Source organism: Mixophyes fleayi, chromosome 2, assembly GCF_038048845.1.
Source record: "Mixophyes fleayi isolate aMixFle1 chromosome 2, aMixFle1.hap1, whole genome shotgun sequence".
NCBI lineage: Eukaryota > Metazoa > Chordata > Amphibia > Anura > Limnodynastidae > Mixophyes > Mixophyes fleayi.
This window is the reverse complement of record NC_134403.1, coordinates 47,515,658-47,541,057: the sequence shown is the minus strand read 5'-3', so window position 1 is coordinate 47,541,057 and position 25,400 is coordinate 47,515,658. Positions and strand designations below refer to the sequence as shown.

The following is a 25,400-nucleotide window of genomic DNA, read 5'->3' as shown; positions in this document are numbered from 1 at the left end:
AAGTCCATTTTCTTATTTATTTTTATATATTGTTTTGGGTAATGGAGGACCCACACTTATCCAATTACTTAATAGAAACATGAGTAATCCCAGGTCTTTACACCAAAGCTGAAGCACCCAGTTCTGATGAGTATGGTGACCATGTCTTTAATAATTATAACCTCCATCAACTCAGGGAACTAGGATAAAATAGGGAACACAGCATCTCAGAATCATTTGTAATAGTGAGCACGTTTTAGCTATTATGCTATTACAAGCAAGCTACTGAGACAGAAGAGTACTGGACAACTCTCCCGTGCCCTGACTTGGCCACCGCTGGCTGGAGGCAATCCCTGCTGACATCATACTGGACATGGCTCCACTGCATCCTTTGGTCTACTGCCTAGATCCAGTTATACCTCCGAGAGCCAAGTAGAATATTCCTGAGAAGTGGCCTTATTCAATGGACATGCTATAAGAAGAGTATTCGTGCCTATATTATGCAGGAAGGACCAGACGCAAATATGTTTTCTCTTTTTACCTGATAGTCTGAGGTCATGATGAGTCCACCTGAGGTAGTGGTAGGGGGGACAACTCTCACTTTCTTCAGTGGTGGCCCTTGTGCGTGGCTGTTATCTTGGTTTCCTGGATGCCCGGTCCCATTAGTATGATTATTGCCTTGCTGCTGCTGTTGGTTTTTCTTGAGAAATGTAAATAAATGCAATTACAATGAGACATACATAAAAACTACCTCAGCAGATACATAAATGTAAGACGGATGCTCCTCATGGAAGCTGACAGTCTAGTGCAGGCTTGGGCAATCTATGGCTCTCCAGTTGTTGTGGAACCACAAGTCTCAGCATGTCTTGCCAGGGTTTGGGACATGTAGTTCGACAACAGATGGAGAGGCGAGGACATAAAAGTTTATGAATTACTAGGCTTTGTTTCTAAAGGACACAGACTAGAACATAATATAGCTGCAAGTGAGAAGAGAACGAATGTGATTGTGTAAGCACCATAGTTCTGTGTGTGGCACGTACTTTGTCTCCCTTATCATCAGGTTCCTCTTCTGTGAGGAACTCTCGCTTGGGGTATGGAATCTGGCAGCCTGCAAACACACTGCAATGAAACCGCTGGTTACTACGAGTGCAACGCACGTGCAAACGCTCCAATTTCTCAGAACACAAAAGATCGTTTCATTTTGGCTTTTTTTTTTTTTTTTTTTTTTTACTGTAACATCTTTATTGAAAGTATTAAGACAATACAAAAATCCAAAACAGACCATAAGATCTATTGCAGAATAAAAAAAGTATGATATAAACAATTTATGGCAGACCTTGTCCTATTCCAGTGCCAGTTTATTATTTTAATATATATGGACACTCATATTTCCAAAAGACTCCCCACTTAATTGCTTTAGGCGAAGGACCGGTAAATAGTGTGTAACGTACTTAGCTGGGTTCTTCCTTGCTAATGTAGATGACCAATATTGCAGAAGAACACTGTCAGCTCTGAGAGTGCAGAGGAGACAGCAGCAGCGGGACTAAATAGTATCCAGCTCAACTATCATCATACTGGGCCCGCTAAGAGCCAACCCCTCTCTCAGGAGAACAATGGGGGGGGGGGGGGGGGATGTACGTCATTAAAATCCCAAATACACCACATTGAACGATCTTATTTAAATCAAAATGGAAACACTTATTTTAAATGTTAAGTACTTTTAAAGGACTCACAACGGTTACACAACCTCAGCTTTTTGCTAATTGGGGTTTCCATGTATCTCGTGTTGTATGCAGATGGAGTAGAATTTAGTCCACACACTATTTCACAACTACAGCCAACTCTTTTTCCATGGAAAAAAAAGTGACACCTGTTTTACAGATGTCAATGTATGAGCCAAGAGACCTGAATACTTCAGCAAAGGCTGCTATATCTGTATTAAAGATTAAGTGATAGATTTATCAGACCTTCTATAACAGTAAAGTAGAGGTGTTGTAACAACCTCCCCTATGTGTTAATTGAGGTAACTTGCTGTGATTTTTGTTTTGAATGTATATGTGTGTATATATATATATATATATATATATATATATATATATATATATATATATATATATATATATATATATATATATATATATATAAAGTGCACTGTAGCAAACAGCCAGTGAGTAGTGATGGCTAAGTGATGCTCACAGGAATACAGCAGCATTTCTGATTGATTTTTTGAGAAAACAAAACTGTTCTGATATTCAAGAAAAAGCAAGAACAGAAATCATTTTTGGGTGCGTCTTTAAAACTTTATTAGTTAATTTGCTCATGTAGGAGTTTAAATGACAAAGCTGTATTCTTTTGTTAAGTTGTAGTAAGAGAAGGACGGTAATGACAAAAGTTGATATATGCAAGAAATCAGGATTAGTAAACTAAGTATAACATTTTACTTTAAAGTTCAATAACACAACTACAAAAATACCTTAAATGAATTAAAGAAACATGAAATATTTAAAATAACACACCATGAAAAACACAATCTCTTTTAATATGAAATACAGGAGGTTGTTGTGATTGAGCAATTATTTTATTGTCTCCAAATGTTCCATCACCTACCCTGCAGGTTATTAGAGTTAGACCCATTGACAGGTAAAACTGGTGGGTAACATACCAGGATAAGGTCTATTTCAAATGCAATGAAAGGATTAAATGGTAACTACATCAGAAAACCTCCAATAACGAATATCCCCCTCACTGTGGGGGTCTCAATTCCAGAGATCATGTAGTTCAGGAATAGTTACTCCACCAGCACAGTAATGACTTCTGTCCCTGTACAGACAACCAGCATCAGTCCCTATCCAAACAGTGTTGTGTTCATTTAGTGTTGCTAAGGAGCGGATAGGAGAGAGTCGCAGCTTTGTGCAGTCTGATCCATTTACAGTTTGTTGAAATGGATAAGAAATCATTATTAGTGCTGGTGAGGCCAAGTTCTCCGTCACAGCTAGTGGGGGGGGGGGGGGGGGTGAGAGGCCGTTCTACCTAGGTCACCCTGGCTTTATCAGTATTGGAGGAATGGAATAAAAGAAGCCCCCAGTATGTTGCCCATGTCCACACTGTTCTTCTACTCTCCTAAAAAGGTCATGTTTTTTTCAACTTATTTTTACACATACAAACCACAATGTAAATAAATATTGTTACTCATAACAGTTAGGTTCCCTTAAACAGGAGAAGACAAATGTATAACTGCCGCCTCTGAAATGGAGCCACGTTAATTTAACTAGAGCCATCACGTTCTCCATGGGCGATTCAAGCTGTCGGGAACATTTTCAAAGTATGAACCATTTGGCTACTTACTCTGACGTAGGAAGAGGGTCTTCTAGAAAATATGGATCCTGCATAGCTTGCTCAGAGGAAATTCTCTTAATTGGGTCCATTGTGAGCAATTTCTGAAGCTTTGCAAACAACAAAGTTTTAAATGAAAGGTTAGTTCTTGATAAATCTATAAATATGCCTCTCTGTCTGTATGTATTACCCAGTATTGTCTTATTAAGGTTTGTTCCCAATTGTAAAGCGCTACGGAATTTGCTGGCGCTATATAAATAAATGTTGATATGTTTCTAATGATCTAAACCTATGAAAAGACACATTAGCACTTTATTTTTCCCTTGTATTCGTGCAACATCAAAAATGAAGAGTTGAAGGATGAATAATATTCATGCAGCAGGGCAACCCTAGATGTAATAAAGGTGTAACAAAGAGGACTATCAAGAATTTAGCTAGCCTACAAAGCTCATGCATGATAATCCCGCCGACAGTACAATTGATATAGCTTATTAGTAGGGGGTATGAAGACATTACTGTGGGTGTAGTCTGCAGGTCATAAGAATATAAATGAATATAAAACTTACCAAATGGAATGTTTTGCTGTCTGGTTTTACTTTATGCTTTTCCATATATTTAATAAGGCTGCAGTTGGTATATCTGGAACATGAACATTTTGTTTCAACATAAGGAGTATACAATAATCTGCAAACATTGATAACCGTAATTGCAGTAGAAAACATTTCTAACAACTGCAGTCAAATAGAATGTTAAAATATTTGTTATTCTAGGCGCATAGGTTATTTCCACCTCTACTTTGACGACACACAGATCTAACTGTCCCTCCCCTTGCTTCACTACATCATGTGACCATGACTGTCTCTGCTACTTCTACATGGATGTTGCAACGCTACCTAAAACTCAACATATCCAGAGAGAGCTTATCTAGCCACCTCTCAAAGTCATCACCCTCCTCTCATATCTCCCCCACCATCAACACTCGTTTCCTTAGTCTGCAAAGCCTGTTGCCTTTATGTTACAACGGATTCCACCCAGTGCTTTACCCCACACATCCAATCTGGTCTCCCAGTCCCATTTTCTAAACAAGATTCCAATCAACCCAAATATTTATTTATTCTCTGAATCTCCCACCTACTGCAACATTCTCCTATGACCCATCTATTCCTGCTTCAATCAGTTCTAAATAATGACGTAGGGTTGTTTTACCATTCTTACCTCATCATTCTGCAAATCCTTACACTATGTCCCCATGTAGAAACCAATAAAAATGATTTAACCTCACTTATAAAGCGACAACACCACCCCTTCATACATCTCAAGTCTTATCTCAAAATAATCTCCCCTAGTTAATTCCATCTCTGACTAGCGCCTGCCTTTGGCGGCCACATCTCACTCCAGCCTACAATACTTCTACCATATTGTTTATCCATCTGTGGAATTTTCTACTACACCCAATCAGACTCTCTCCCAGACAAATCGTTCAGAAGACAACTCTTTATAGGAGCTTACCCTACACTGCTACCTATACGAACTAGTGCACCCTCACAAGTGTCCCAATCTCAGCACTGCCATTTCCCCCTGGATTGTAAGCTCACTCATGAGCAGGGCCTTCCCTTTCCTTTAATTTTACATCTATCTTTATATCTTCAACCTTATATGTCTCTGTTTTATGTTTTTTTCCCCCCACTGCTAGGCTCCATGAAGCACTGTGGCTCCTTACAAATAAACAACAGTACTATTAAACACCCCAAATCATTTAATTTACATTTGTGAAAAGACAAAAAACAAACAAAAAAGGGATTGAAAAAAAAAACAAAAAAACTAAACTCCTTGAAAGAGAAATCGTTTCTACGGTATTGTTCCTCCTTGTTTGCGTAGGTGGCTGTTTTGGGTGGTTTTTTTTTGGTTTTTTTTTATATAACATACAACAAATGATGTCACTGAAAGTGTTGTAGGCAACGGCGTTTAAATGTTTAAAAAAATAAGTTAATTTCATATCTCAGAGAACAAATAAACCACATAGCAGATATAAATTCTGTAAATAAGTCAGCAGTTTAATCATCAGAATCATCACCTGGGTCTAATGTATAAGCAATAATAATGGTCACAGTAATGGGATATCAGCCAACTTACGTATTTCTGCGAAAATCCTTCATTAGAGTGGAGTGCTCCGGCATCTTCTTAATATCTTCCCAGTCCTTATCTAGTCACAGGAAAAAAAAATGTAAGTAATAATATAACACATAATAGGTAATCATTTCAGCCCCTCACTGATCTATATGGAGAGACGTGTGCGTATTTAGCGCAGATTGCAGGGACACTGTGGAATTAATAAAGGGTGTAGGACATGGGTTTAGTAGACTATGATCTTGCTTACAGACGGTTTAGCTCAGTCAGACAAAGTTGTGTTCAGTGTAGTTTTCACCTATGTCCAGCATGGTTTTTCAGATCTCCCCATAGAACACAGGTGACACTACAAGTAGCACATGCAGACTACTTACACATTACTACACCTGTGCTGGTGATACAAAGCTTATGAAACCACCGCTGTAGTCCCTGACACTTGTGCTCCCTTGTTTGCAGCTCACTTGCATCAAATGAAGACCTTTGTTGCCAATTCATAAGATACATTAACTCACATTTTTCTAAATGACATACCTGCAGGAAATCCCATGACATTAAATATCCTGTCCAGCTGGTCATGGTGGTAAGGATTACTAGTCTTTATGTCTTCTTGCCGACAATGAAAAATTGGCTCTGACGTTAGAAGCTCTGCAAATATACATCCTATAGCCCAAATATCTTAAAGTAGGAAGGACAAAAAAAAAAAAAAAAAAAAGCAATATAAGAATATTTTTACTTTATCTTTAAGAAAACAAAAACAAACAAAAAAAAAACCCATAACACATAGATAAAGAATTACAGATCATCACAAAAAAAGAAACTATGTATTCTTTAAAAGTGCAGCAAATTATGGTTAAGTGTTAAAGTAGTGTAAAAATAACAACATGTTATATAAATGACTTGCAGGTAGCAAATTGTAATTTTTCCAAAGTGGTTTATAGATTTTTCTTCACGACATACAATTACATAGGTTTTCTTATATTTACGAACAGTTATTAAGCCAAGAGAGCTTAAATGACTATGTAACCTTGCATTGAGCAAGTCCCATTTTCCTACAACTGCAGTACTTTAATATGAAGTTATAACAATCTTGTAAACTAAAACATCAAACAATGTAAATTAAATCAGCAGGAACTTTTTTTTTGCCATTTAATCTGTTCAACTTTGTTTGAGATTGATCTCTGAAGATGAAATACAAACGTATTGACCTGTGTTGCCAACATGAAAGACTTAAATAAATAATCTTGCAACCTTTATATTTTATCTGCAGACCCTTCTCCCAGGAAATGTTTACCCATGTGTTCACAATCTAATTAACTATAGCAGATAATAAAACTCTCCAATATGTCTACAGGAATTTAATAAAGAATATACCTTCAACGGTTTCATGCAAATTTGAAGTTCACAGCCTGTCTAAAATAGACCAGCCATAGTATCTTAGATTAGAGCAATGGTAGAACATTGGAGGGAGCAGGAGATCCGCCATATTGGGATGTACTTTCATAGTGAACTATTATTACTCATAAACTTATTCTTATTATGCTTCCAATACGCACAAAACCTACGGAAACCTTCAGCTCCATTTAGAGTGAATCGGTCACCTACATACAGTGATGACAGCCATTCTGTATGCTGGAATTAGCGTCCATTTGCCTCAGTGATGTCACTGCCTAGTGACTGACCAGCTGCATTCACATAGACGCGGCCAACAAAATGGCTGCCCCAGTGTATGCTGAAGACAGGTGCACTTCAAAAAGCAGAGAAAATAAATCTAAAAGTAAGACAAGATAAAATAACGACCTTAAAACAATATATTCTATTAAATGTGATTGGAAACCGTTCGAGGAGTGCCTCACGCACCTTTTTAAATTTCAAAAGGACGGTTTAATGAACGATCAAGGAGCTCCCAGACAAGGAATAAAGGGGATTATTCTGCCCTGTTTATTTCTCTGCATAACATTACTATGACAACAAAGAATTCACCCAAAACACAACATTCAGTGTTTAATAAGAGACTTAGCAAACTGTTCTCACAGAGAGCGATACAATATGCACGGTGCGTATGCAGGGATGTCTGTCATGGAGCCACATAAGTATCGATAACAAAGAACAAGCTATGTATTCAAAACCTATTTAATGTGGCAACCACAGGATGGTACTGAGAGCACCACCAGCAAACTATGAAGAGTTTTGCCATTTATAATACGTGTTAGAGAGGCTCTTCAGTTTTGCCCCTGGAATTGTTAGTCTCTGCCCTTTTGAGGGCTGAAGCAAACTTCATAAGACAGCAGCTAGGAATGTGTGGGGTCACTGACCTCATACCGGCCATTGGTTGACCCTGCATCCAGGAACAGCGACTTCTACTCACATTCCTGTAAACGACCGCAAGGCATCAATCGAGTGTCCTCCATTGCCAACCACCTCCTCATACGCAAGTTACTACCGCATGCCAACTCCCATTGGGTTTGACAAGTGGTGCCACTGGATTTTCCTTAACCACATAAAACCAGCCTTTAATTTGGTTACATGAATATATATCGTGAGTGGATGATCGTTTAGTGCTGTAGCAGTCTACGGCTGCCGAGTGAAGATAGGTGAAACAATTAAAGAGATAAAATCCATTATAGAAAACCAAACCTGAGACAAAATTTTGACAATACACATAAATGTTTGTTATACCAAACTTGCCTCCTCAATATATCATTTTCCTGATTTCACTGGAGACTTAATTTCCTTTTACATTTGATCTAGTAGCACTATATGTTTAAGTCAGAATAGCTAATGTAGAAGATTGTTGGAAATTGCGGAAATATGGCAGCCAAGAGTAACCTGTGAAAGTGACCTTAAATAAATCTAGCCTTAAAGCTGCATTACCATCTAGGATTTTTTTTTTCTTCCTGCGGTAGCCTACCCCCCCCTCCCCCCCTCCCTCCCAATCCTGCCGTTTTGATAAAATGGCTCAGGACCCACCCTGACTAGGGAGAGGAGCCACATAGGAAGATATTTTCATAGGTGGTAAAGCAGCTTTACAATTAGACCACTGTTTCCCAACCCCAGTCCTCAGGGACCCCTAACAGTGCAGGTTTTCCAGGTCACAAGTGAAATAATTATACCACCTGTGGATCTTTCAAAATATGTCAGTCAGTAATGAATACACCTGCGCTCCAGCAAGAAGATGTGGAAAACCTGCACTGTTAGGTGTCCCTGAGGACTGGAGTTGAGAAACACTGAATTAGGCTCATGACGTGACAAGGCTACGTGTTACAAAATAATTGCATAATTATGCCATTTGCTCCAATAGACCTCTATTGTCCTACAACTTTTATGAAAAACAGACTGACTTTTATTCCCGCGGTCCTTCTTTGCTTCCAGCAATGTATTTATATCATCAGGAGTTCTTTGTTTTGCAGTGAGAATAACACAAAGCTGCCATCTGAATAGAATTTTACGGAAACCCAAAAGGCAGATGAATGGATCCCATTATTTCACCCATATACCTGTCACACAGTAGGGGAGCCACCCTGTGTACAGAGACCACATCCACTTACCAATAGCTTTGGTATAATGCCTGGCCCCCAGAAGCAGCTCTGGAGCTCGATACCAGAATGTAACAACTACAGGATCTAAATCTGCTAAAGGCTTTAAAGGTGAATTAAATAATCGAGCGAATCCCATATCCGCTGTAATAGAAAAAAGAGAAGACAAGTTAAGTGGGATAAACTGAATCTGTGTTTAATGTAAATATTAGGACATAATATCTTGCATAAAGTATATTATACATTTATAATAAATCATTTTAACATTTGATAGAGAACCATTGTCAATACCCTTATATCTTCCCAAAGCTCTCCTGTCAGTCTGATTTATGTATGATAATCCTTCTGCTATATAATGGATTGAGGGTGTGGCCTAATGACAGAAGGTGGGTATAAAGCCATTGTGCACGTGGTGTAATGTGACTGGGACATGGAGAACCAGAGTCTGATACTATGAGACGATTTGGCAAAGGGGAAATAGACCCGTAATATGGATCACAGCCTGTATAAAAATATTATAGAAAACTAAGTCCATCATAAAAAGCACCCTCCTCCAAAACATAATATTTTATGTTAGAGTGCCTTTAAAAACAATACCCCTCTGTTCCATAGAGATAATCTTTAGTACTAGAGATACAGAACATGTAGCCATTGTAACTGGTTTCTAAGGATTATGGGAAATTGTAGAAAAATGGAATTACCCAGATTTTTGTGCAGTGTATTCTGAAATGCATTTGGTTACACAATTCAGCTATTAATAGCAGAGGCCAAATATTTGGTATGGGCACATAACAGATTTGTAGTGTGATAACCAGTTGCCTGGGTATGTCTATTTTCTACAGACTTTGCTATCTGGCTTAGCACAGTTTTGTAAGACACACATGTAACATAACGTTTTGTACAAACCTATTTTTACTCGTCCTCGCTCTGGACCTTCACCCATGACTAAAATATTAGCAGGTTTCTGTGTAAAAGTGGGAAAAGAAAATATTATCACACACACACACAACACTTTAAATAAATAAAATTATCTACACTGTTGCATATAAAATGTGACCAGGAAACCAATTCACTCTTCACCAAGGTCAGATTTAAAACACTGTTCCACATGTATTCTTTTTTTTTTACCTTAGAATAGCTTTACTGAATAATACAGATCACAGGGAGATTGTATGGTAGGAGAAATAAAGCTTTCAATACATATAGCTATCGCAAGCCAATCGCACGTCAGGCTATCGCAAGCCAATCGCACGTCAGGCTATCGCAAGCCAATCGCACGTCAGGCTATCGCAAGTCCCTGGCTAAAATGTCCACAGGCAGCCAATGCGAGAGCAACCAGCATCTTCCTCTTCAAAGGACCTGAAGATGGGCTGCCGATTATACATCAAATCTATGAAATCTCCTCAGAAAGTTCCTGACACCTCTCTCTGCCTGGTCAGCACTCTGCCGCATACTGGAAGCAGCTTTGGACTTTAGGATGGATAATTTCCTGTGACAATATATTCCCACTCTATAACTGGCAAATACTGCTGGATGCTCTTTGGACTCTACAGCAAATGGTTTTACACAATTTTTCCCATCATTTTTCTGTATTGGATCGTAGCCTCACAGTGTACATCACGTGCAGAGATGATGCTCTGGGGGAAGAAGGTAATATATCCGAGAATAAAACCACAGGACGGAGGTTGGAGGAACAACAAGCCCACAGCTTTCACTCTCCATAGGTGCGCTATAATGGGGCTCATTTATTCATAGAATAACTTTATACCTGCAATGATCAGACCATGTTACACGTTATTTTTATAAATACATTGTACCAGATAGCTTTGCCTGTTCCTCTGCAGAGTTAAGAAACGTAATCAGAAAGCCTGGGTCTGCAGGACAGGAAGGAACGATTACTAAAGAGTCATGTTTTCTGCAGAGTCTTTTCAGCCTAAAATGGTAAAAGCTCATCATGTACAGTACATGTGGACAAAAAAATGTTTATATAATACTAAAACGCTATTAAAAGGCAAGAAGTACAGACACAATGAAGTAAAATATTTTTAGAGCACAATCCTGTGCACTGTTTTCAATAGGGACAATGTTAGTGGATAATCGTGGTGGAAAAAATATAATAATGAGCCAAGCTGTGGTCAGCTGGATGTTTTCAGGAAAGATGAACACTCATTTATATAGCGCCATCAATTCTGCAGCGCTGTACAGAGAATCTATCAAGATTGGTAGTGGAGCTATCAATATAACCCCAGAAACTGATGTGTTAGCAGCAAAGTTACTCTGGCTTCCGGTATTAATATTGTCTGATGGAAATATGCAGGGATGATTTGTGGAAAGTGTAGTCAGTGAATAGGTATGAGCTTGTGGATAGTGATCAGTTCAGAAGTGTTTGTAAGCATCTAAATGCTTCTTGTTGTTTTTTTTTGTTAGTTTACGGCATATGTTGCATTTCAACGCAGCTAAAAAAAAACAAAAAAAAGGATACAAACAGTTCATTCCCCTCAATGGGAGCACATTGTAAACCCAATGAGATATGTTGGGATTGGACAAGATTAATGTCGTCACAAAAGCATGCATTAAAAAACGCACATCAAAAGCATTTGTATACTCCTAACATGCATAGAATTTATATACATTTTCATTTGCTTTTCAACATGTGCTTAAAAAAAACACAACAAATGCATTGCAAAAGCCAGTGTGTATGTAGCATAACAAGCTTCTCTTTTTAGCAGATAATCAAAGCAAATCCTGGTGAACTAGGGCTTCTTAACGAAAGAAGCATCTTATGTATATGAAAATAAATAGCTGTTTTTCAAGCAGACAAAGCAGGACCTGAGCTGAACCACAATGCAGATGGAGGGCTCAGACTTCGACCGCAGCGTTCAGCAGAGTATTTCAGCTTTAAAAGACATATGCCAGTTTGGGAGTTATTAGAGGTTTGTATTAATGGGTTTGCATATTATCAATACCAATTAAAATATATCTATCACACATCTTCTAGAGGTGCAGCTTTCTGTAAACATCAAGACGACAATACAGTAGACAAGCTTGAAAGAGAAATATGTCCCTTCTGCAAGCACGAGTATCATACAGTTTGGCTGGCTACTGTAGTATAAAATACCATCCATAATCTGGTAACTCGCTGGCCATATTCTCACTGCAGCTAGATGCTGGATTGCCCAGAATTGGAAAAAAACAGATCCCCCCATAATCCTAAATTTAGTTAACAATGTTTGGCAGTTGTATAAACTAGAACATATCACCAGCATAATCCATGATCATCCCAATCAATTTTTGTCTATGTGGCACGTCCTGGAGGAATTACTTTGATTCTTGAGATCCCTTCCTCTCATACCTACTAGTGTAAGCGCGCGCACTTTAGGAACTCCGCATCTCCTTTCACTCATACCACCACCTACCCCGTCCCCATTCACTCCCATTTTTGTAGAGCGTGCAGAGGGGTCTGTTCTCTGTGTTTTCCATATAACTTGAATTTATAGCTGATCTGTCGCTTACACACAGTGCAAAAAGCCGATTAGTGGGCAAAACCAACACTCCAACAAAGGCATCCTAACAATTCACTAATGACGAGTCTGTGACATTAGGCCTCACTAGTTCCCAGTGACAAGATGGGCTGAATATTTGGAAAGCCCACGAAAAGGCTGCTCCCACCGTGTAGGGTATCGCCACATGCCACCAAATGGCCTGGATCAGGAAGGGCCCATTTATCGTGGGTGGTCATTAACAATTACATACACTGGTACATCAAAGTTATTGATCTACTGATCAGATAATGTTTGGGAATGATGTAGCAGATCTAGTAACTGATTGTACAAACACTACAACATTTATGAGTAGGTTTTGAATTTCTCTATACAAATGAAATCATTTAAATGCTTTTTGCTGGTATTTTCAGTTCAATCGGACTTTCTGTTCTCTAGAAGTTTGTACAATGCTGCCATAAGCATTATAAAGATGGTAAAACCAGACTGCAGCTGTTCATATGAGAAGGATCGTCACACGCATTACTGGAAAGCCACATTAGGGGACATTTAATAGGGGACTGCGGTATTACATAAAAGGCACGAGGGTTTGAACATGCAGGGAACGTGTATGACTTTAAGGGGCATATTCAATTAAGCTGACTCATCGCAGCTGCGCATTTAAAGTGTAAATAGAGTACCGCAACATTGCGGATTTCCCTTTGCAACCCTATCCACGCATAGCCGCAATGTGCCGGCTTAATTAAATATGCGCCTAGGTGTGCATGCAAGTTATGGCCGAAGCGGATTCCTGGAAAATGAAGTATTAAAAAAAAAACCAAAACATTTAACTTGTCCCAAAGCTGCTGGACTTTTTATAAATTAGATTATAGGAGCTGGTTGCATTTTCATATATGAAGCATCATCATCACCATTTATTTATATAGCGCAACTGATTCAGCAGCGCTGTACAGAGAACTCATTCACATCAGTCCCTGCCCCATTGGAGCTTACAATCTAAATTCCCTAATACAGACAGAGAGACAGAGAGACAGAGAGACAGAGAGACAGAGAGACAGAGAGACAGAGAGACAGAGAGACAGAGAGACAGAGAGACAGACAGAGAGACAGAGAGACAGAGAGACAGACAGAGAGACAGAGAGACAGAGAGAGAGACAGAGAGAGAGACAGAGAGAGAGACAGAGAGAGAGACAGAGAGAGAGACAGAGAGAGAGACAGAGAGAGAGACAGAGAGAGAGACAGAGAGAGAGACAGAGAGAGAGACAGAGAGAGAGACAGAGAGAGAGACAGAGAGAGAGACAGAGAGAGAGACAAAGACAGACTAGGGTCAATTTTTGATAGCAGCCAATTAACCTACTAGTAGCATAAAAGTAAAACTCAGATCTAAAGCTGAGTTCACACAACAGGGTTATCATCCAATTATCGTGTCAATTACACGAAAAACTACTGTTAGGTCCAATATCGCATTAGTGTGTGTATGGTCCCACGATCATGGTTTATCGTACGAAAGCACATGGTATCGTTTCCTGTGATTTTATACACAGATTAAAAATCACTATCAGCGATGGAATGATGTCGGGCAAATGTGGAAGTGTGTACGCACTCACAACCAGCACTGTAGGCAGATCTCTATACAGAGTGCACAGAGTCAGGATCTTTTCAGCAGATGATTATGACAGATGAAGATCACAGATCTGAAGGTAAATCGTGTAGGTGTGTACACATAAATCTACAAGGTCATCTGGACTTTCAACCGTTGGTAAAATCTATACAGATATCTCATTGTGAGAAAAGATCTGTAGTGTGTACCCTGCTTAAGCCTTACCCAGACTTTCCACCACAGTACAAAGTACAGAGAGATGCAGAAAGTTCTATCAAGTAAAGACAAAACATCAAGCGGCCGTCATCCATCTCTTGAATAATGGAATGCCTGTACAGGACACTGAGCTTCAAACCACTAATAGCTTAGTGTATCAGCTGTTCCAGTAATGGCCCAGTGTGTGTATCCACCTAACAGAGCACAGGTGCAGCTGCAATTTGTAATCTTTCCGATTCCGGTCATTCTACTATAGAGGACTTTGTCAGACGACATACATAGATTATGACAAAAGCATGGTCTTTGCCCTGTAGTTATGCTTATGAATCATACAAACATTAGACAAAAGGCAAACTCTTTGTAAAAGGGTTATTAATATAAGGAAAGGACCAGTGACACTGGGCCTGATTCATTAAGGAAAGTTAAGTAATGTTAAGTAGCACTAATTTGCACCCCTTGCAATATTTTTTCTTAACTTTCCTTAATGAATCAGGCCCATTATTCATACATAGTAAACAATCTTAGAGAAGCTTTTTTTTTTATTATAAATGGCCCTACAAAAGGCACCTTACTTATGAAGATAGCATTTTTAAAAGTATAAATATCAGTATATAATAGAAAATGCACTCCAATAAAAGTACATAAACATATTACACACACCCCATGCTGTCCCTTACGTTCCTCTACTCAGTAAATTATTTAGCAGCGCTCATCATATAAACTACAAGAAAAACATGATCTGTGTGTATGACATCACCAGGCATCAGCAACTATTTACTTCTCTTTTCTGAGTGTAAGAACTATCTGGATAACAGGTTTATCAATAACACATCCCAAGCTACAGAGCCAGTACATTGTATATATAACCGTCTCCTGTGCATGCAATGTGTCAGAGTGGAAAATGATTACAAATTACCCTAAAGGTAGAACGGTCTATGGAGCATATCAGAAAAGCATCCAAATACGTGTCACAGGTCAGTGTAAAACCCACAGCAAGGGGCATTCATTTCAATGTGGTACGAGATACATAAGGATTGCAATGCCCCCACAATCCTGTTAATAAGCCACAGCTGGTGTTTCTGGAGGTCCCATCACTCCAAATGATCCGGTTTACTAAGAATTCTGCTACAAATTACTGTACCACAGGAATCCAAGACGCTGTCCAAGCAAGATTGAGACAGCAGAGCAGACATTATGATGCAAGAATTCCCCATTGTACGATTAGAAGAGTTTTAATTGCCTTAAGCACAAACATCTAAAACGCAAAAAGGAAACTCTCCTGTTGCCGGGATTTCTGGACAGAACAGACTGTGGCAAGACTTCAACATAAACTTCACTTCAAGCCACATGAACTAACAGTTTCTGATTGTACAGCTGATAGAGAGAGCTGCCTTAGTCATACTGACCCTGTTCCAGACCCTTCGCTCCCCCTCCCCTTCCTGCCCAATGCCAGGGGCTGCAGTAAGCACAAATAATCACATCATATTGTGAGAAATAGAGGCTCCCAGGGTGATGGAAGATAAATAAGGTTTTTATAAAAAGATCATTTCTATTTTTTCAATCCGCAGTCTGCTAAATATATTGGACGTTGTAAAAAGACACCAATGAACATCGAAGTGCGAATAATAAGGAGTTCGTTTTTAACCCCTTTACGTATTATATTTCTATATAAAAGGTCATATCTGGTAGTATCACACCACAGACTAAACATTTGGGGATGGGGGAATCTAGTACTATGTTTGCATAGCAATCAATGGTCTCCCCCTTTTCATGCATCTCACCATTTTTTTATTTGCCTTTGCAACCACTGCCTGGCTCTGAGTGCTGCTCCTCAACATTCTATTTTCCAGTATTCATACGTCACTTTCCACCCCAGTTCACCTCAGTTTATTGCCATGGTCTAGGTATATATTCCTACATTTACCTAGATAACATTTCACCTGCATTTCTGAGCCCAGTTTGCCCAAATCTTCCAGTAATAAGTTACTTTCCTGCTCTATGTTAATACACCTAAATATAATGGTGTCATTTGGAAATATGGACACATTACCTTATAGGGCCCCCTTAGACACCGCATGCTCATCTTGTATCAGAATTACACAGAACAGTGTCACTTTTACAAAATCAAAAATACAAGGCGTTTCAAAAAGATGGACCCAATTTCAAAGCAATATTGTTCACAATGACACGTTACAATTACATAACAAATGTAAACAGTTTAAGGAGTTATCCAATTTTGCTAACCATTTTATAAATGCACTATGTGCCCTCCACCTGCTGTATGGACAACATTAAGACAAAAGTGGAATTCATCCGTAACGCCTCTAAGAGTGTCTTCTTCCATTGAACTCACCGCTGCCATCATTTTGTTTATGAGGTCATTTAGATTAGTTGCCAATGGTGGCACAGAATCATGTTTTTTTGACGTATCCCCACATGAAAGTCACAGGGTGTAATGTCTGGGGATCTGCAAGACTTGGGGTGCTGTGCAGCCCATCCAACATTGAAGCAGTGTGTCATTTAGAAAACATGGAACTTGCAGGTGCCAATGTGGTGGTACTCCAGCTTGCTAAAAAAATGAAGTTATCGGGGATATAGCGATTTCAAATCGGGACCATCTTTTTAAAACAACATTTATAAACACATCCACAGAAATACCAAGATGCAGATTGAAATTTCAATACACACACTAATCGTGTGTGTTAGGCATGACCGGTCCTTCATGTAACCATGCTGACACTTATCGAATTACTGAATTTCCCGACTAGCCTCTGTGCTTTTATATAAGAGAACACTTTCCTTGCCTACAAGCTTCAATGCTTCTCCCAACGGATTAAACATTACTCTTGTAAAATTCATAGCTTTTGGATTTTCCTTAAAAAAGAAGGTTTCATTCAAATGCAAATTAAATGTTAACATGTTACATTCACTATTCCATAAAGAAGGAGGGGTCATATGTACACTAGTATAAAATCGAGTAAACTTCTAGTGATTAATTTTTTTTCCACTAATTTCAAAATCAACATTCTCCCCTCCCAAAAAACAAAAAAGTACCAACAAAAATCAGAATAAGCAAATTATGGCGATTCACTACCAGCCAATCACAAGTGGTCAGTGTGAGAAACGGGGTCAGGTAGTGTTAAGTGTGCAGTCACTTCATCTTTTGTTCACGTCAAGTATGTTTGTTTATTTTTCTCACTCGTTTTACTGGAAATTTTTAACTGGAGGTTTGGAGAAAAAAAAAAAAAAATAGTGTTCACTAATTTATGAAAATCGTGCTTTTGTAGCTTCTGTCCCCAATATCTGCTACATTAAAATGTTCTCTTATTCGACAGGTCTATGGTCAACTTTAGTTTCAACACCACATTAAAGAAAAGGAGGCTTTAACAAGCTTACAACATAACAGGAAATACTTACTAGCAATGGTATAGATAGCTCTAATAATGATAAACATTGTTTGTTTTTTTAAACTAGAAATCATGTCAAAATAAACTAGGCAGCATTGAGTCATCAGCATGATCACAGGAGTAATACGGCAATACTGAGACTGTCAGCTTTCTATCTAAATATAGTGCAGCAGGTTTATAATGATACCATACACCTTGCCTTAGCCTTATCCTCATTAAGTCTCACTACTTGAGCTGAAGTAAGTGCCCTGATCATCCTTTTACAGTCACAGGCTTTCCATGCATATAAATAGGTTGTGGATCAGTCTGTGCAGCTCAGCTTTACAATACATGCATACGGTAAGCCCTGTCTGGCTACCCTTTGATTACAGGGCAGATAAAGCCACCACTTAGTGTGTATATAGAAAGAACATTTCCATCTCCTCTGGTACATTTCCACAGACAGAAGGTCTGTATATTAAATACATTTATAGAAAATGCTTTCTGGATAAAATAAAGACAAATAGTGAACAGCATATTTACAGAACTGAAGCAAAAGGTTAGAAGAGCATCAAGCAGGGTGGTCTCCTCTAACATGCAGAGATGCTGATTAAAGCAACAGGCTTGCTCCATAGGTCCTCATGTTCCTACAGCGCTGCAAGGCCCACCAGCAGATCAGCCTGTATGCTACAATCAAGTGACAGTAGGAAGTCATTGATTGTGCGCTTGTAACTGGGACATGTAGAAGAGAGTCGGCACAATAGAATTTGTTTCTTAACATTCTATGCTGATGCTGTAGTCACTGACAGACGCGTCCCCAATATGGCTGAATCCCACCGTAACAAGCACAGGGACACAAGAACCAGCACCCAGACAGCCTAACTAGTGCAGGTAAAACTAAATGCACCAGGAGATAAACCCACACAGATAGTATTACAGACTACTGTTTAAGAGCAAAAGTAGTTTGCAAATTAAAAGTGCAACATGTGAGCTTTGCTAAAGTCAATGGGAAACCTCTAAGCAGTGTGGCAATTAAATATTGCAAGCATATTATAGAGTTTTATGAATTGAATTTCATCTCCCCTTTCAGAACTATAATACTGCCATTCTATATTGTATAAAGAAATGTTCCCGGCTACTATTTCTCAGACGACAAATAAAGCCTTTACCACCCATATAGTGCAGGATTGCTGCAATAAAGACAGACATTTAGTAATGCATCTTTGTTATTGAGTCATGCACTGTATGAATACTAGACTTGTGCACAACCAACATTGTATATAGTGTCGGTCATGCAACAGTTTCTGGCCTTTTCAAATGAATAGCTTTTTCTTTTTAGAGGCATGTAGAAGTCAAATGTTTGTTTTGAAAGTTGTACATGGCTATGAAGAATTAGGTTTGCCTGGTACTCCCACTCTACAGATCACTTATGACAACTGAGTTAAATGTAGTGCATCTGATTTTAACTGCATTTCTCTGATGTTTAAAACATATAGGTCAAGGTAGGCCCTGCATACAATGGACTCTGGGATGCAGGCTTAAATGTTTTGATCAAAATATGTACCAATACATCATGTTTACATTTGCAAGATACACACATATATAGCGCCAACAATTGTCTTCTTAAATAGAAGCATGCCAAGTATGCTGAGACTCTAAACACACTGATATATATTATATTGTGAAATTCTAAGTAAACACCAAACATTAATCCTTAACTTCCACACGCTACAGATTTCACAGTAGCCTGCTCCTGTTAGTGACCAAGTTCTATGTCTACAGTGCAAACTACAGCTTTTGCAATCCCCTCCCTTTCTAAATGTAAGCATCTATTTCCATCTAAGCTAACATATAAGAATCTATAACAATTTACATACCACAAAACTCTAAAGAAGTCAAAATACTTTGGGCCATGTAGTGTGCAAATAAATATAATTTTGTCTTTTATATACAACATTATAAATGCCAATGGTCATTTGTTTGTACACAATTTATAAATATATATATATATATATATATATTGTTGAAGTCGTATAATTGGATGAACGAAAGTATATTGGTTTAATATTGGTTTGCCGTGCGTATTGCGAAGCGTACGCCACGTGTTACGTGGCGTGGCGCGTTCGCACGGTAAAATACGCACGCACACACTCGCATTACAACATTTGGTTATTTATATAATTTCATATTGGTTCTGTTATACTGTAATTCAGGAGCAGATAGTATTCGGTTTATTATTAGTCTATAAGGTGTCATGCCTGATATCATATTGAAGCCCTAATCATCAGCAGCTGTCCGGTGCAGTCGGCGAAGAGATCGCACATTGCATACTTTAGTTATTGATATTAGAGAGTAAACCTTTGTATGATGCTGGCTATGAAAGGAGCAGACCCCCTGGAGAGAAGACCCCCACCTTTGGATTCTTTAGATTGAATCAACCTATTACCTGTCTGGCCTGGACCCACCCAACGTCTGGACCTATAGAAACAATCTACGTCATCTCTATTGTTCAAGTGTAACACTGTACTGTATATAATATAGCTGCACACCCTTTGGGTCTCAGTCAACTCTGACCACAGTTATCTAAACAGATAACACTGTTCCATTGGGACCCATGGAAGCGCAGCGATTGCAGCGGTATGTATGTATGTAACTTTTGGTATTGGCTGTGCTATACTGTACTTTATTATAATATAATAATGTATTGAATTGTTGACTATTTACATCTGCTAAAAATAAATAACTTTGTGCTTTGGAAACACATACAATTGATTGGGCAATGCTTATTTTAAAACGATAGAATTACTTTAATTATATATATATATATATATATATATATATTGATATGTATTTGTATATAAGGACATAGCCTCTCCTATTTCTTTTCAAGTTGTAGCTGAAGTGGCTAACCAATATTTATACCTCTCAGATACCCCAATTAGTGTCAGGTGAGAATTATAGTGCTTAGATCTATTGTAATCTAACCAACGAGAAATTGTTATATACATTTCCTACAATCTGATAGTAGGATAAAACATATAGTTGATATTTCTCTTTATACACCATAAATAGGATGGCGAGCCATTTATTATGTAATATGGGAGAATGATATACAAGTTAATAGACTGGACCTGCATGCCGCGAGCGTCATGTATCTATGGTAACTGAATAAGTGAAATATCTAGAGGGTAGTATGCCAGATGTTTCCTCTCCATATCACATCCACAAGAGGAATCAGGAAGCCCTACATTCAGAGGAATTGCAGTCCGTTTGGCAAGATTCAAGTATCAGAAGGAGATTTTAGGACTACACGTATGTGTGTGTGTAAATATATTCTTTGTTTATACAGGGTGGGGCATAAAGATCTCCCACTCCTACTATTTAGGAGAACATTGTATTTATTTCTGAACATAAATAACAGTTTTGCTTTAATGGGTTTTAAAGATCATATCAGACACATGGCAGCCGTCATTGACAATACATTGCTGAAGACGTTCCCAGAATTTCTCCATCACTCTCCGGGTCATATCAGGTGGAATGACTTTGATTTCCTGTCTGATCCTTTCCTTCAAATCCTCAAGAGATTGAGGATAATGTTTGAAAACCTTTTCATTCAGGTATCCCCAAAGGAAAGAGTCCCATGGGCTTAAATCTGGTGACCGTGCCGGCCACCCCAATTCTCCCCTTAAAGAGATCAGACGTCCAGGGAACATTTCCCTCAACACTCTGAGCAAACCTCGTGCTGTGTGAGCTGTGGCCCTGTTCTGTTGAAACCACACGTTCTGTATCCACATTGTCCAGTTTAGGGCCCAAAGATTAGAAGTCCATAGCAAAGTAATTTTCCGATCTGGTACAGATGCATTTGGACCTAGCGCGAGTGTACGTTGGAACGCTCTCTGCGTCGTTATCATAGAACGGTTGTTCTCATAATACGCTTCAACAAAGCCCTGATGTTCACCGGTCCAATTCATGATGGGTACTAACAACGCAGAGCCTAACCTACCCAATTAAATCTATCCCACCTATTTACCCCTACTACAGCTCATGCAGTGCCCCCTCGAAATATGGGAGATCTTTATGCCCCATCCTGTATATTCCAATATGGTTCTCTATAGAAAAGAGCCCACAATAACTTGGAATTTTCGCGTGGATTTCTATTTTGTGAGAGGTTGGAAACAAAAGTTTTTTTAAATGTTTGTTTTGATTTTTTTTTTTAAGTATGACACAAACAGAACTTACATTTTTGTGGTATGTAATTTGTTAGAGGCAGTGCCCTATTTTTAGACATTTTTAACATAGTTTACAGTGGTTCAAGACCAAGACAGATATAAAATAAGCAGGCTTGCCTAAGCTTGCACAAAACCAAGCAAGAATATTGTTCCATACTTGACCATCCCAAAAATAAATATTACACAGCGAGTTTTAAGACTCATGGACTTGATTATCTAACCATCTACATTTTTCTGCGTATACTTAAACTTCAATCTTATCCAAATATTGGGTCACAGTGAATTAACTCTTTTCTATTCAACTCAGAACATTACTGTCATACATACAAGTCATTTCTTGCAGAAAAGATTATTTCTTAAATGTACATTTTTATTTTTCCCCTCTCTTTGCTGACTACTCTGTATGTAAATGAGAAAAAGATAGGAGACACATTCAGCAGGCAGACTAGTCCACTAAAAAGAAAGATGGCTTCAGCAAGCCTGAGGTATCAAAATACATTCTTAAAATGTTCTTTTAAATTAAGAAAGGAAAATTAGACCTAGGGTAAATGTATCAAGCTGCGAGTTTCCGTCAGGTTTGAAAAGTGGAGATGTTGCCTATAGCACCCAATCAGATTCTAGGTATCATTTATTTAGTACATTCTACAAATTGATAGCTAGAATCTGGTTGCTATAGGCAACATCTCCATTTTTCAAACCTGCAGCTTGATAAATTTATCCCCTAATCAACAGCTCTGTTTTTAATTTGGGCATTTAAGCACCTTTTCTCTAAAATGAACTCCAGAACAGATCTGTACGACTAGCAGTGCTTTGCTATTTGAAAGGGTTTCCTTAGCAGAAGAGATTTGATTACTATTCTAGTAACGTTCTTTTTCCTTGGCGATTCTTCGTCTTTATAAAAGAAAATTAAAAGGTTAAAAAATGTATGGCTGGTGATCAACTTACCAAATCTCTATGCAACACCCAGTTGGCATGCAGGTAGTGAATGCCATCTAGAATCTGATACAGTAGTGACTTCACCATTCCTCGAGGTAACTGCACGGGCTTCTTGTTGGCTTTAGACGCTCTGTGAAATTTGATTATGTGCTGAAAGAAGCAAAAACACATTCGCCAATGAGATGGGGCATGGGAAAGGTTATTTTCACTCAGTTGTGAAGTCTCCCTTCTATTCATGGAACTTTCATTCAACTGAATTTGGAGCTGGAGAGCAAATATGAATACTATAAACAAATACGATTTACACTGGTGTCTAGTGAAAGAAAACCAACACGCATAACCTGTACTCTCTGTATAACCTACCATTTATCTTCATGTTCAAAGTATCTGCAAATGTTTCCATACAATAATACGTTCTAGCATTACTCCTGAAATTCTCAGTGCGGCAAACTTATTTTTTTCTGTATAGCACTCTTAAGGTACCTTTATACTAAAATGTATAGATTTGAGGTTTTAATGCCAACTTTTTTTGGGGGGGCAAAAAGATAATAAAACACATCACATGGTCAAACATATAATATAAAATGTTTTTAGAGACAATTTTCTGTATTCCGTTACTATAAAGTGTTACAAAATCAGTTGTATACCCATCACCCAGCAAGCAAAAAAGGGAAAGGTCCATGTGCTGGGACCATCAGCGTTCCTAATATTTAGTCAAATGCTAAGCTGTGATTGGACAACTGGCGGCTCACAGAGGGGTCACATGAGTACCAGACAAAATCATTTCTGCTCTTCTATTGATTCCAACGTCACAATGAGCACTATACATTCAGAATCTATAGGGCAGGTAGGCCCATAATCAGATTGTTATTTCTTCACACCGGTCCTAGTCAGCCATAGGATAACTTATTTGTGGGGTCTCTAAGTGATCTGATGCTTGTCCGTATAACTATAAATGTGCCCCTTCTAGTATGAGCACCATGAAAGGATCACGTTGCCCGCACTGGTGTAAAGCTGGGTACACACTGATGCAATCATCGTGCAGATCACACAATACAACAAACATTGGGTCCAATATTGCCTAGTGTGTACGCTCCCACAATCAGGTTTTATTGTACTAAAGCACATCGTGAAGTTTGATTTGGTTTTATAAACTTCCTAAATACCACGAATGGAATGAGGTTGGACGGATGTATGCACTCATGACCAGCAGTGTAGGCAGATCTCTAAAGCATGTGCAGAGTCATAATCTTTTCAACAGATGAAGATCACAGATCCGAAGGTAAATCGTATAGGCGTGCACACATGAATCTGTATACTCATTGGGACTCTCAGTTATTGGTAAAATCGTTACAGAAATTACATCTGGAGTAATTCTCAATAGTGTGTACCCAGCTTTAGCAGTCCAGTCAGATTGCTTCAAACAATAAAGAGGTGGCATCCCTTGTCTTATTGAACAAAGCAGCTTACACTATGACCAATGTATGCTATACATTAGTAGGATACAGGCTTTTCTTCCCTGTCTAATATTCTACAACATGAGACCAGGAACACAGAGAGGCAATGCTGGTGAACTGCTGAGATGTACAGTTGAATTGGACACCTGATAGTGCATGCACACAAAAGAATGCATCTAAGAGCCAGACCCAGCAACGTGAATACACTCGGCAGTTCAGGCTGATGAAAGGCAAGATGTTGGAATACTGCCGGCTTAGAAGTGCACTTTCAAATTCCCTTTTCTAAGAATCGCAGCCAGGGCCGGAAGCTTGGCCATGGCATTTGATACAGTAACACAGTGGCTCAGTATACTTGACTGAATAGGGAGCCAGGTCCATTGAGTTTATTCTATGGGCCTGCTCCACTATCTTTCCCTGGTATGTTTAGCTAGAGCGAAACACAACTGACTGGAAAAAGCAGATGAAGACAGAGCCAAAAAAAATCCTTCCTACAACTAAATAGAAACGGCTTTAAGAATCCGGAGTCCAAACAGCAAGTTGTGGCACTGGAATGATTTTCTATAGTACAGAGTCTGCTTAGGAAAGTATTGTGCAGACACCTGGAACAACATATCTGCCGTCCCCACACACCAGCCTATCAATCAGCTCACACACCACTTAAACTAAGGAGTGCAAAATCCGGAAGGGATTAAAGAGAAGAAATCTCATTAGACCACTAAGTGCAAGATAAACAGAATACTGCTCTGCTGCCACAGAGGCAATAGGACACCGGAGGGTTCACGCTGCAGCCCCTCCGGAGAGTATACAAGCAGGAACCTACTCTGCACAAGCTGCCAAGTCACAGACCAAATATTTTGACGTTTGTACTGTTCCAGATGACCAGGGAGGAGAACTCATACATGTATGCAGGAAGCTTGTGACACGCACAGTCTGCCACCTGCTTTGTATTACTGACTGTTCCTCAACTTAGAAAAACTGCATTAATCTGGTGTTGTGCGATCACTGTATTATCCATCAGCTGGTTCAACACCAGTGTGTAGTGTTGTGTATTTTGATCCCTCGACCTACCTAATGAATGGAGGGTTAATGCCCCTGGAAGTAACA

General features: G+C 38.8%; 1 protein-coding gene across 3 annotated transcripts in view; it reads right to left on the bottom strand.

Annotated features, from left to right (window-relative positions):
• The window catches only part of CDK8 (cyclin dependent kinase 8), a 52,461-nt gene that overhangs the window by 2,685 nt on the left and 24,376 nt on the right, over nucleotides 1-25,400 (bottom strand). The window contains exons 4-12 of one of the 3 annotated variants that reach the window (XM_075198922.1): nucleotides 22,849-22,989; nucleotides 9,879-9,936; nucleotides 8,985-9,116; nucleotides 5,971-6,114; nucleotides 5,446-5,515; nucleotides 3,879-3,951; nucleotides 3,325-3,422; nucleotides 1,020-1,098; nucleotides 521-679 (exon numbers count right to left, since the gene is read on the bottom strand). In XM_075198922.1, coding sequence (XP_075055023.1) covers nucleotides 521-679; nucleotides 1,020-1,098; nucleotides 3,325-3,422; nucleotides 3,879-3,951; nucleotides 5,446-5,515; nucleotides 5,971-6,114; nucleotides 8,985-9,116; nucleotides 9,879-9,936; nucleotides 22,849-22,989 — 954 coding nt within the window. Of the gene's footprint in view, nucleotides 1-520; nucleotides 680-995; nucleotides 1,099-3,324; nucleotides 3,423-3,878; nucleotides 3,952-5,445; nucleotides 5,516-5,970; nucleotides 6,115-8,984; nucleotides 9,117-9,878; nucleotides 9,937-22,848; nucleotides 22,990-25,400 lie in introns of those variants that run through there. The other 2 variants (XM_075198921.1, XM_075198923.1) reach the window with 2 other exon arrangements.